We start from the raw sequence: 13,606 nt of genomic DNA, 5'->3' as shown, positions 1-13,606 counted from the left end.
ACGCTGTGCTCAATCCAAAGTGTTTACTTCTTTGATTACAATTATTTTTTAGTAAAAGAGAACCTATTACTGAACTGTGTTATTTAGAGTAATCAAATTTGCAATGGTCTGTAGAGAACAGGGAAAAGGTTCCTGGTGCCTACTTCAGATAAGAAAGCCTTCTTTGCAGACTTATTAAACATTAAATGCATTATTAAGACATTTAGAGACTTTCTTCAGGCAGAAATACTTTAAAACCACGACAGATATATCCACTGCCCCTACTGGATTAAGGTGCAGTCTTGGTTTATTTAGCTGATGGGATGCAGAAGGAATGGTCCTGTGTGCCCTGCTGTTGTCAAGCCATGGGACAGTTTTCAGGGTGTCCTCTGCCCTAAAAAAAGAGAATAGTGATGCTTACTGAAATTGTGTGTGTGTGTTCTAGAATCTACATTATGCTTGGGGAATATAAAGATGGATAATGCAGAGAGCCTACCCTCAAGAGGCTTTTGATTTAGAAGAGAGACACGTAAACCTGAGTGAAACATGATGCCGTGCACCGGAAATTGACACACTGTAACTGACCATGCTTCAATTAAAGAAAAATTAAAAATAACAAAAAATTAAACCAAACCAAGACAAAACAAAACCTGAGTGAGTGGAGGTGTTTTATACCTCCTAAATTAGATATCTGTATGGTAGACATGCAAAGGGAGAGATTGGAATTGACTTGTGATTATTTTATTGTTTACTGTCTGCGTCACTATTAGAAAGAAAATCGTTTAAGGGCTAGAACTGTGTCCAGTTTTTACCCCACTTAAGTCTTTCATGGATGGCACAATACCTGGCATAGGCACTATGCTTCAAATTATTTTTATTTTTTTGATGGAGGTACTGGGGATTGAACCCAGGACCTCGTGCACGCTAAGCACATGCTTTACCACTGAGCTCTACCCTCCCCACTGTTCCTGATTAATTCTGAGAGGATTTCAGGCCAGGCTGAATGGATAAATCAAATGGATGTAGTAAAACATGAATTAATGATAAGGTCTCTCTATGGGAACTTGGGGGGAACGGGCAAAGAGGGAAACCAGTCAGCACAGAAGGGTCAGGATGAGCAAACCTAGGAAGGGATGGAAGGTCTCAGCCCTTTGAGTGCTCCTCTGAGTGGAGCTGTGTATACGTAGGTCCTGATTTTAGAGAGCATTTTGTGTCCAGGCGTGTGAACACATGATCCTATGGGTGGACACATCATGATCCAAAGATTCACATGATGAAGTCTGCATTATAGGAAGATTTATAGGCAATTGAAATCCATGTAAAATGCCTTTAATGTCCAGTCCCAATGGAAGCATTGATACCTGTCTAAGAAGAACGGATTTAGGAGACTCAACCCTCACCTCGTGTGGTCTGTCCCCAGGCTGTTTCATCCCTGAGTGTCTATAGCACAAGCGAGGGGATATTCTGTTTTTGAGCCATGTGTATGCATTGTTTTTATACTTAACTCCTCCATAGGTTGGCCGGCCACGCTAGTTATTATTTCATGACTCCTTATGTTTATCCATAGATGTTTACAGCACATCCGGTCTTTAATACCTCTTGGAAAAGCTCAGTTTCTGATATCTGAGTTAAATTTATTTAGCATCCATTCACAAGTGACTCAGGCTACATGAAAGCACTCTTCAAATGGTCACAATTTCAGGTCCTTGAATCTTGAATTAGAAAAAGGCTCGTTCCCAAGCCACTGCCCCTGTAAACCCTTCACCCTTGGAGGGGACATTCTCCCAGCGGACGCCTCGCGCCGTCTCAAATGGATACCTGCATGGTTGTATGCAGCTTTCCCTTTGAAACTGGAATTATATTTATTTCTACTCACTCAGCTCCCTGCACTTGGGGAACTCTCTGTCTCTTGCACAGGTAATACGCACTTAGCATCGGGGATGCGGGAAATGGAGATCTGGTTTTTTGCCCTGAGTTTGAGCTCAGTTTGGGGGTGCCTTTGCGTTTGCTTCCTTGGTGGAGGGTCGTATGTGGGTACTGGGGAGGATCCTGAAGTTTTTCACTATAAGATTCCTCCCTTTGGTTTCCCTTCCATTTGTTTTTCCCTAGGGTAGGTAACATGAGCTCCATGTGAAATCAGTTACACCTAGGACTGGAACTTAGCATTAATTCTTTTGTTTTTTTTTCCAAGTCAACTGGCTAGTTATATTTCAATGTGGAAATTATGAGACTCTCTGCTCTCTTAAAGGAGGAAAAGGTTGTGCTCTCCCTCCTAAATCCTTTCCAATTTCATTCATATAAGGAATCGTACAAAGTTATTTTGTCCATCTGTCTGCATGTATTTAATAATTTGATCAACAGATAATGAAATAAAATGTGTGCTCCCTTTAGACAATTTGCAAGGCCACAGGGGTGGACAGTCAGCAAAGGTGCACATGTCCCAGCCCCCAGCTTCAATCAAATCAGATTCTCATAATAGCAGAGAAGACTGTGGACATGCATTATGGAAATGTAATGAGATTTAGCTGGTCCCCTATGGATGGACATTTATAAATTATGGTGCAGGACAATTATGCTGCAGTCTTGAGCAGAAGTTCAAAAGGATGATATGAGCTGATACACAAGGCTCTTCATGTATAATTAAGGAAAACCAACAACAAAACCAATAGGCTGAGCAGTAATGGTCCCTTTGGAATTAAAGAAAAGAAAAGAAAAAGAAAAGAAAAGAAAAGACCAGAACCAGATAAATGGGAGATGGATTAATAGGTATATATTTATGTATTTTCCTGGAAAGAATTATAAGAAATAGGATGGGTAAAGCTGAGAAGAGGTCGTATATTTTTTTCATTTTTAAGCTTTGTGTAATTTGCATTCACTTACTTTATAATGTCTTTCTTTTATTTATGTATTTATTTGGTTTTAATACCACAGGTGTATCTGCACTGTAAGATTATAGCTGTGTATTTTTTCTTCTTTATGCCTCCTAATAAAAAATGCCAGGTGACATAGAGTATACAGTAATCTTTAAAGATGATGAACAGTATGCAAAGAGCTCTATTGGAGGCAAGTACAGCCCATGGAAATATGAAGGAGGGGGAGGAAGACACAACCAGATATGGTCCATCTTGGTCAGTAAATAAGATTCTCTTATTTTTAAGCCTCTTTATCTTAGAAACATTTTGTTTGATGTTTTGTCTTCTAACTGCAAGAGGCTCCTGGATCTGTAGCTGGATACTTAAGACAGTCACTTGTGGAGAAGTCAGCTCCTGCATCTTGAAGTGCTTGGAGTCTTCATTCAGCACCGTGATGTCTCACGTGTGTCCCCCACAGAACGAACCCGGGTAAACTTCCACACGGACTTTGGGGCTCATCTGCTTGAAACTCTGCAAGAGTTTCTCTGTTATGTCATTCCCCTTATGAGGCTCGTTTTTTTTTTTCCCCTTCTAAAAATAAAGCTTCCAGGGGATGGGGGAGGGTACAGCTCAGTGGTAGAGTGCATGCTTAGCATGTGCGAGGTCCTGGGTTCAATCCCCAGCACCTCCTCTAAAAATAAATAAATAAGCAAACCTAATTGCCTCCCCCCAAGTTAATTAAGTAACTAATTAATCATTTTTAACGTTTTTTAAAACTAAAAATTAACTTTCCTACATGGAAAGACTTATCAGAGATTCGCTACAAATGAAGAAGATGGTGTTTTAATACTTAAAGAGATGAACTTGAAATAATTACATAGGTCATAATATGATGTCTCCAAAAAAGCGCCTTCTCTGTCTGTTTTTCTAGACAAAACAGCTGCTCTTTGCTTTTGTTATCACACTGGCGCACTTCCACTTCTGTGAGGCTGTTTCTCTAGGAGAGAATTGTATTTGTAACTAAATACAAGCCCTGATGCATTACTGAGAGATAAAACTGGGAACTTGCACACAAACGACACACCCTCTAAGTGTTAATAACTTTTTATTTGTTTCCACCATTTTGGCTTACATTTCAGTGTTCATTTTAGCCTGAATGACAGGGCTACACATGTGTGTGACATTTGTACATACAACCTGTGCGATCTGTTTATTCTGTTAAAATAAACTGTTATTGGAAGGGCAGTATAAATTATCTTGGGAGATCTCATTGGATGCTTGGTTTTGAGTTCCAAATCTATCTTGTGGGCAGAGAGGCACTGTAATCGTATCTTAGTGAATATTCAGTCTTTTGGCTCCATTCCCAAATTATGCAGTCAAGCACAAGAACTGCCTAAAACTCTTTTCCTGTTACCTCCAATGGTAAGAAAGGTAGAAAGTAAGCAGTTGTAGAGAGTGTTTGATTAGAAATTCAGAGTACATGGTTCTGGAGGGAGGGTATAGTTCAGTGGTGAAGTGTGTGCTTAGCATGCATGAGGTCCTGGGTTCAATCCCCAGTACCTCCTTAAAAAAGAAAAAAAAAATATGTATAAATACACACATACATAAATAAATAATAAATAAACCTAATTATCTCCCCCAGCAAAAAAAAAAAAGGTTCCAGAATACATGGTTCTGGGTGTAATGTTTCCATCAGCTACCCCAAATTAGCTGGCAATTCATTAAACGTTTCTTTTCCTTCTCGACAAAGAGTTTGTTTTAAGTACATTTTAAGATCAGATGGCAGACAGGGGCTTTAGGCCTTCCAGGATGACAGTTTATTACAACTAAAAGCTATCCAAATAACAACACCTCAGTTAGAACAGTATTCAAAGCATAATTAAATGGTAAACAGGATGCTAGAGTTTGAAAGGAATTGTAACTAAATAGCCCACTTGGCCATTCGCAAAAGGCTTTCTGACTCCCAAATATAATAATTCTGTGTTGTAACCTTCAAGCAGAATGTTTGCCCTGTAAATTGTGGTCTAGATTTGGGACTCGCTGGCTCTACGTCTAGCAAGATTTATAGCTAGAGAGACATATATAGGCATACGAAGTTTATCATTATGAAATAGCATAGGGAGAGAAAGTAACATTTTGCAGACAAATCAGAGGAGTTCATCTCAAAATTTCTTGGATGTAACAGCAAGTATTTTAAAGGTAGTAATAAAAAAAATAAGGACATGGATTCTAACACAGCATCAGAACCCCACTTAGACCCATAATGTATGCATCATTATTCCTTATCTACATCAATACAGGATACTTCTCTCTGCATGTGAAGGAAATGAGGGATCCTGCTGTGGTATAAGACAGCTAAAAGCTTAAGGACTCCAGAGAACTGTAGTTAAGGACTCCGGAGAACTGTAGTTAATTAGCAGGAAGTGCTAATTAATCATTGTGTCAACGTAAAGAAAAACAAAGACGTAAGAGTTGGAATTTAAGTTTTATTTAGGGACTTACGTGAGGACTATAGCCCAGGAGACAGCCTCTCAGTAGCTCTGAGGGAGCTGGTCCGACGAGGTAGGAGATGAACCGGCTTCTGTATGATTTGTGCTTAGGGAATACGTACAGCCAAGCATGCACCTCGGTGAAAGATTACTGCTAGTCACAAAGAATGCGTATCTCAAGTTAGCAACTGGAGTGCCTTTCTGTATATTGGAAGATGCAAGAATCTGGGTTCATTAAAATTCTCCCGAGATGTCCACCTTAAGGGGCCCATTTTTCCCAAAGTGCAGAGTGCCCCAGTCTACTTGTCCCAAATTCCTCTGAAGGTGCACAGTTGATGACCAAAGCAGCTGATGACCTAGGCAGAGCCACTCAATTTATTCTTCTTTGTTCACAGTTCTGATCCTGCCAGTTTTCAACTGGTGCTCAAGAGGTATTGCAAATAAATCCTAACATGGTATCCATCTTGTTTGTTCGTGTTTGCATTTAGCAAACATTTGATGGAAGCCTGGTTTTTAGCCACAGTTGGTACAAGTCCTTCCGCTGCTCATTCACCATCTGGCAGTTGGGATGGGGGGAACCATGCTTGTGAACTTGACATTCCAAAACTCCGTCGTGTGGGTCAAAGTTGGATTAGTAAACTAGAAGGTGTTTTGTGGCTATAATGCTAGAGGTTAACATCCTTCCTATGTTCCCCAAATACCCATCCATATTTCTATTGTGACATCCATTGCAATCCACGTGGGTGTTCCTTCTGCTTGTATTTTTCCCCCTCTAGACTGTGACCACTTTGTCTCTTTCAGAGTCCAGGGTACTGCATATATGCATATACTGAATAGATTTGAGTTTTCTTTTCTTAATGGATAAATGTGTTTAAAATGTTCCTAATTTAAATGAGCAGCCTTCTATTAGTACGTTTTTGAATTCATTAGTATGAACAGCTTTTTTTTTAATTGGAGAACTCTTTTAAGAATTTCACATTTTAATTTTTATCTATTTTTTATTATGAGGGAGGGAGATAATTAGGTATTTATTTATTTATTTATTTATTTATTTATTTATTTATTTATTTATTTAATGGAGGTCCTGGGGATTGAACCTGGGACCTTGCACCTGCTAAGCATGTGCTCTACCTCTGAGCTGTACCCTCCCCACAAACAGCTTTTTTAATGTAGACGTCCCCCTGAATATCACAGTGATAGTTTTTTTAAATTAGAAACTAATTTATGTTCACACCTTTTTGAAAAGATAGCATGTAGATTAACACTTTTATCATGTTTTAACTTAGTTCTTAAAATTCTTTTTTTTTTTTAATTTTTTGTCTCATCTCTTCACTCTCAGAGATTTTTCTAAGCTCATCTCCAATAAACACCTTCTGTTGTCATTAGCTTACTCTTTATCTCGCTCCTCCCACCCTGTTTTTTCCCCTGAAGTGAGATTTATAATCCGAGATGAGCTAATTTTAAATTTAAAATTTAAATCACCAGACCTGTAAGTTATGATAACAAAGAGATATGTTTCAAAGCATCACCACAAATCCAATAGAAATACTACAAGAATTTATAATAAACTGAACGCTAAAAATTTTAAATGCTCAACTTCTCTCAGGAACAGCAGGAATTCTGCAATTAATACCTATTAGCTAAAAGGTATGTCACCATCTACCTGCAGGATACGGTATTAGAAACGTTTTTAGTCAATCATAAAAGTGTAGGTGTTTTAAGTTGAAATAAAAATCAATATGTAATGTTTGTCATTAATTTTGCAAAGCAAAATATGTGTTGTTGTTTGCTTAAAATAGCAAATCCTGTAAACTGTTAGATTATTTTATTAGTTGTATACATCTGATGTTTCATGTTTAATACAAAGTTTAGAAGACTAGAAATCTCCACTAAGCAAGCAAATTGTAATTACTCCTTCATAATTACCATGCAACTTTATTGCCATGCTCTGTTATAATTATATTTTAAATACTCTCCATTTACATGATAGACCATAATGTCTTCTGGCACATTACAATCTATGGCTTATAACTCCTCCTCACTTCCACAAAGGCCTTTTCTTCATTTAGCTTCTATTTTAACTACTGTTAAAAGGAATTAAACAAGATTAATTGACATCATAATGTGGCAGTAAGGAAATGGTAGACAATATGAATATTTCTGTGCTACTGAAGCCATCTCATTATTCAGAGGATACATATTCAACATCTAAGATGTAGTCCTCCTTCCTTAAGGAGTCAGTCTTGATCAACTCAGTGCTTCTCAAACTTGAGTGTGCCCAGGAATCCCCTGGAGATCTGGTGCGGAAACAGATTTTAATTCAGTATCTCTGGGAAAGGGCTCATGATTCTGCATTTGTAACAGGCTGTTAGACCCTGTGCTGACATCGTCATTGCTGGGCTGTGGGCCTCACTTTGAGTAACAATACTGTCAAGTATGTGGTACGCTTATATGCAAAGTGCTGTTGACAGTTTTCGCACGCACATGCACACACCAACTTTGCCCAGACCTCTGCTATAATCACGTTCCCGCCTGAAACCTGGAAATTAATCACTGTTGTTAAAAGACTTAAAATAGAAACAGAATTCAACATGTGAAAAAGTCTGCCAAGTAAGCACTAGGTGATTTCACTCTGAAATGGAGTAGGGAGAGAAGCTTCCAGAACAATGTGCCATTTGAGCTGCATTCTGAGGGTTGATGAGTAGTTTGCCAGATGGAAGGTATGTGTTGGGGTCGGGTGGGGCTGGGGGAAATGAGGAAGGAAATTTCAGGCAGGAGGAAGGGCCTTTAGATGGGGGGGAGCTGTCAACACTGGGGGAGGGGAGATGGCTGAAAGGTAAGATTAAGGATCACAAACTCGTATCTTCTAATTGAAGAATTTGGATTGTGTCTTACAGGTGTTTAGAAAGCACATAAGAACTAGAAGATCATATAAATCTTAATTGACATCATTTCCTAATACTTTCTCTTCCACTCTCAATGAAATATTCCTTGGGAAAACTAACAATCCGAATTACCCACCTGCAATTCAAGGATACTATTACTGGTATCCATCTTATTTTAAGGACACATTTGAACATTTGTTTCTGGGGTTTTATTTTTTTAATTCATTTAGTAAAACATCATGGTCCTGTCTTCTTCCCCATCATAATTATCTCCAAATTATTAAAGTAACAGCAGACATTTCAAGTTAGCGATGTCAATAAAGACACAGAGGTTATTGTCAACATTCACAGTATAGCAGTTTATGAAGACCTAATACCAAACCTTTGAGATACTGCAAAATGCAATCTGCAAAGATATCTCAGTTGACAGTTAAAAAAGTCTCACTCCATGACTTTTTAAATTTCCCTTAGTGTTAAAATTAAGTTTTTGAAAGTTCTCTTTTCAATAAGGGTAAACTTCAAGACAGGTTTAAAATCCAGAATGATAGTTTATCTCTACTTGATCCTTGGCAAGCTAGACTATTGTTATCTGGTAATATTTGTTTCTAGGATGCTTCTGCAGAAATTTTTTGTGCCAGTGGGTAAAAGAAATCCTAAGGTTAATAATTTGTTCAGTCTTTTCTTTTCCTGCAAATGCTGCTCCTCAATTCCATGCCTCCAAGATTTCACAAAAAGTCTTTTAATTATACACACACACACACACACACACAGGTATATATAGTAGGGGAGGAAAAGTAATTTTCCCTCTACTCTTCTAGGTCTTGGCTGAGAAAACCCCTGCATTAAAAGACAGATTAACAGGAGAGAAGAAAAAAACAAAACAAAACAGAAGTTTAATAACACATACACATCCTGTATACATGGCAGATACCCAGGAAAACTGAACAACTCCTTGAAATGGTTCAAGTCATCACCTTAAATAACATCTCCAAAGATAAAGGAAGATGTCAGTAGGGGAGGGAAGCCAGTGATGGGAGTTTAGCAGGCAAAGCACAATAGTCTGTCATGTAGATTTAAGTCCTTGCCTTGTTCAAATGCTGTGAGTTTCTAGAGATTTAGTCATCTTTTTCTTCCAGGTACCAAGCAGTAGACACCCTTAGAAATGGAGATTCCTCTGATAAATGTAAATGTCTTTTACAAAGGGGCAACTTCTACTAGGTTTTCAGAACTCTTTGCTGTTTCTTAAGAATAATCAGTCTAAACTAATCCTTATGACAAAGAGACATATTTTGGGGTGGTATATCCCACTACCCTCAATGTACACATACATATCAGTTCCTTTGTTCAAATGAATCTATGGTATATATAAATATATATAGTGTGTATATAGTGTGTGTGTGTATCTTACATATATTAAACAAGGGAATTTAGAAAACCCTGTCTTTTTAGATATGAAATTAGAGGTATGTGATTATTTTAGGGAGAACACTAAAGGCAGAGAATATCTCTTTCAACAAAGAAAGATTTATCAGACTTGGCTCTAAGAGAACAGTTACTATTTAGCATTTTAATATAGGACTAGGACCCGAGAAAGGAAACTCCAATGAAATCTATTGCTGTGTTGATGGCATGGTACTTTTCCTGGTAGTAAAATACAGCTTTGATGGATTTAAACGCCAATAGGTCTCTTGCAATTGATTGACCAAAAAAAAAAAAAAAAAAAAAAAAAGGGAATTATTTTAAAAAGAAAGAAAAAAAGAGAGGGAGCTCTCAGAGTAAGAAATTGTATGTTAATATGCATACGAGTAACGTGACTTACATCAAACTCAGGGGCTATTGGAAGCCGAGTTTTGTGATGACTCAGGAGGAGGACTGGGGCTGTAGTGCCTGGATGGTCCCATGGCAAGATGAAGTCAACAAGAGGCATTTTGGAAACACGATTGTCTCCGTGAGCAGATCTCCTTCTCATCCTTCTTAGATCACTGTCAGCCTTAAGTGGTGTGGCCAAACCACCATGGAGTTGAATGTGACAGAGCTGATAAAGATTAAGTCAGTTGGTTAAGCAGTCTGGACCCTGACAAATGACCAGGTTTTTAGCTGATGGGGAAGCTAGGCGGTGATAACGGTTGTGGTGAATGTGGATTTAATATTTACTTATGTGCCATGCATGCCTTTAAGCCTTTTCTGTGTATGAATTCATTTCATCCTCACAGTAGCTCTCTGAGGTAGGTAACATTATTACTCCCACCTTATACATCAGAAAAATGAATCAGAGAATTTTTTTAAAAAAAAAGTGCCCAGTGTCTTGTAGCTAGTAGGTCAGGGAGCCAGACCTCACACCCAGGAAGCAGACTGCTACCCCTAACTATTAACTGCACCCAAAGCATGTGTTAACACCTACAGGGACGTGAATGAACTAAAGAGAAGACATTGAATAGTCTAGATCATTAGAACCAGGATGCTAGGAACCCAAGAAGGAGCTGTTTTAGGAGATAACACAGAGGATCCTGCTTCAGACACGTCAAACTCATGAAAGTCATTGTCCAAAGAAGCATAAACTTCAAGGGAAACCTGACAATCCTCCACTGATAGAAAATTTAAGTTATTTCTAGATTTGTTAGCCTTCTGTGAGAAATTTGTCATATTGTCAGTGATAAATTCACATGTTAGCATGACCATCCCACTTGAAGGGATGGATGGACCTTGAATCTTTAAAATGGCAACAGGAAAAATACCCTATAATATATTTTATATATATAGTATCATACATACACATGTTACTGAACATAAGTTGGGCTGCCTGATGCCCCATGAGACCAAACAAATGGAAACGTTGGAGTTTGGAGGAGAGAAAGGTTTATTGCTGGGCCAAGCAAGGAGGCTGGGTGGCTGGCTTGTGCTCAAAAACTCTTGAACTTCCCAGTGGTTTTCAGTGAGAAGTTTTTAATTTGTGGGGAGGGCTGCAGGGTGCATGGCTTTCTTCTTATTGGTTGGAGGGGAGGTAACGGGGCATTGCTCCAAGAATCTTGTGCTCAGTCTGAAGTTACCACCCTCCCCCTGGGGGCGGGAGGGCAGGGGGCTTAGTCCCTGCAGAAGAACTCAAAGGTATTGTTATGTCTGTTCCTTGAGGAGGAACCAGGACCCCAAGGCTGCACTATTGTTTCCTGACTCCTCCTCCCTTGTTTCTGCATCCTCTCCCTTCCCTGGTTAGCAACTGTTTGAGTTTGCCCTTTGGGACTCAGGGAAGGTCAAGGAGGCAGAATGAAGCTTATCTCCTACTAACAAGGAATGGCGGACACAGGAAGGACTTGTACCTGAGGGCCCCACAGGGTCCAGCTCCATTTCACATATAATCAATCCTATAGAGGAAGGATTATATGTATATATGTATAGATATATATTTTTTTAAGTCTTGCAGGAAATTATTCTACATGTAGAATTTTAGGGTCCAGTGATTGCATTCACCCTTTCAGTTTTTCATTTGGAAAAAGAATTTAGACTACTTCTAATGTGATGGGAGCAACTGTCTTCGGACATTTCATGATTCAGCCTTTCCCTTGTGTGATTTTATCGTTTCACTGGAGTCACCCAAGTCAGAGGCTCATGCAAGCGGACAGTTGACAGCCATTTGTGCCCAGCAAGGCAGTGATCTTCATTGAGTGCTCTCCGTATGCAGAGTTGTGTGCAGGAAGTGTTCCATATTGCTACGTCCTGCCTTTGTAGGGCAGGAAAGATATTTTACTTGTCATTTCTCTTGGCCAGTTGCGACCCTCTGTCCATTTGAGCCATTTCCTCCAATACGGATTAATAGAAATCTGCTAATAGAGAGTAAACTAAAAGGACTGAGTAAAATTCTACAGCTACCTAAAGCCAAATGATTTTAAAATATGAATTCATAGATACTTGTTTGCCTGCTTTCTTTATCCACTATTGATCTTGAAGACAATCGGAAGTCTCATGAATTCCATCATTTTTTTTGTTTCATCTGGATTAGCAAATGCAAGCAAGCTAGCTGGGAGAAAATGGTACCAGCTACCTGTTAAGATGATAAAGCTGCATAACAATTATAAAATCTTAGTGGCATGAAACAATAAGGATTTATTTAGTTCACACATTTGTGGGATGGCTCTGACTGATGTCACCTAGGCTTACATATGTTTTTGGGGTCCACTGCGTGTTATCTGTGTATCTCTGCTGATCTTAGAGGAGCGCACTCACGTGTCAGGGTGATGGCTCGCCATTGGATGATCTAGTTTGAGATTTGCTGGGATGGTTGGGACAACTCATCTATGTTTGTATCTCACCTTCCAGCAGCCTGGATTGGACATCTTTGTGTAGCCATACAGAGAAACAAAAAAAACAAAACAAAAAAAAAAAAAAGCAAGCTCCCATGCTTAAAAACATTCCGAGCTTCTCCTTCTGTCTTATTTGCTAATATCCCACTGGCCAAAGGAATTCACATGGGGTCAGACCAAGAGTCCGAGCGAGAGGGTTCCACAATGCTACGTGGCAAAAGCAAAGATACAGGGAGGGATAAAGAATTAGCACCATGTGCGGAGATCAGGAATCAGACAGCATCCCATCCAGCAGGGAGAAAGGAGCTCCCAGGAGCTGTACAAAATGAACACCTTTTATAGGCAGAAGGGAGTGGGACAGGAAGGCAGAGTATAGCAAAAAATGGATTGGTTGTGACAAGGTCCCTGTCCTTTAGGGGATGGCAGGGGTCCGTTGGCAGATTACCTCTCCGGTGCTGACCAGGTGATTCCTGATTGACTGTTTTCAGATTCCATTTCTCAGAGAGGCTGAAACTGTAATTAAGTCTCGATTTGGTGACACGGGGCTTAGCATAAGTGACTCCATTTTGGGCCTGTTGTCTTGTTTTTAGCACTAACATAATTGGAAGGGGTCGATTCTTGTCTCTTTACTTTTAAGGCAAGCTCCCATTCGGCTTCCACTGGTTATTTTTTCAACCATATTTGTTATATTCTTTTATGGTCTGCCAGTACTTTTTTGAAGCCCAGTTAGTTAGAACGGCCTCCAAAAGAATTGAAACTTAAAGGCGAGCCAAATATCTCTCCAGAAGCAAGAGGACTTCAAAAGATACGCATTACAAAGCACTACTGTGACTCACATAATCACTTATTTTTGCAAGGGAATTTGCTAATGTAAAATTGGTTTCTTATCTTCCCAGCCCCTAGTGAGCCTTTACTGTGCAAATTCGCTGATGGAGGACAAAAGAAGCGACAGAATCAAAGTAAATACACCCAGAATGGAAGGCCTTGGCCCAGGGAAGGAGAGGTGAGTCCTGACTGCCCTTTGCTCAGAAATCTGGCCTCAGACATCCCTCAGAAGGGTGGCAAGACAGACATACGGGGCCTTGAGGAGATCAGAACCTGTAGAA

At 39.3% G+C, this 13,606-nt stretch overlaps 1 protein-coding gene across 17 annotated transcripts in view; it reads left to right on the top strand.

Moving 5' to 3' along the window:
• Positions 1–13,606, top strand: part of RBMS3 (RNA binding motif single stranded interacting protein 3) — a 627,961-nt gene that overhangs the window by 480,823 nt on the left and 133,532 nt on the right. For all 17 annotated transcript variants that reach the window (XM_074345363.1, XM_045520121.2, XM_045520114.2 and 14 more), the window contains one exon: positions 13,397–13,503. In XM_074345363.1, coding sequence (XP_074201464.1) covers positions 13,397–13,503 — 107 coding nt within the window. The remainder of the gene's footprint in view (positions 1–13,396; positions 13,504–13,606) is intronic.

This window comes from Camelus bactrianus, chromosome 17 (genome assembly GCF_048773025.1).
Source record: "Camelus bactrianus isolate YW-2024 breed Bactrian camel chromosome 17, ASM4877302v1, whole genome shotgun sequence".
In the NCBI taxonomy this organism is placed as follows: Eukaryota; Metazoa; Chordata; class Mammalia; order Artiodactyla; family Camelidae; genus Camelus; species Camelus bactrianus.
This window is presented reverse-complemented; position numbering and strand designations above follow the sequence as displayed.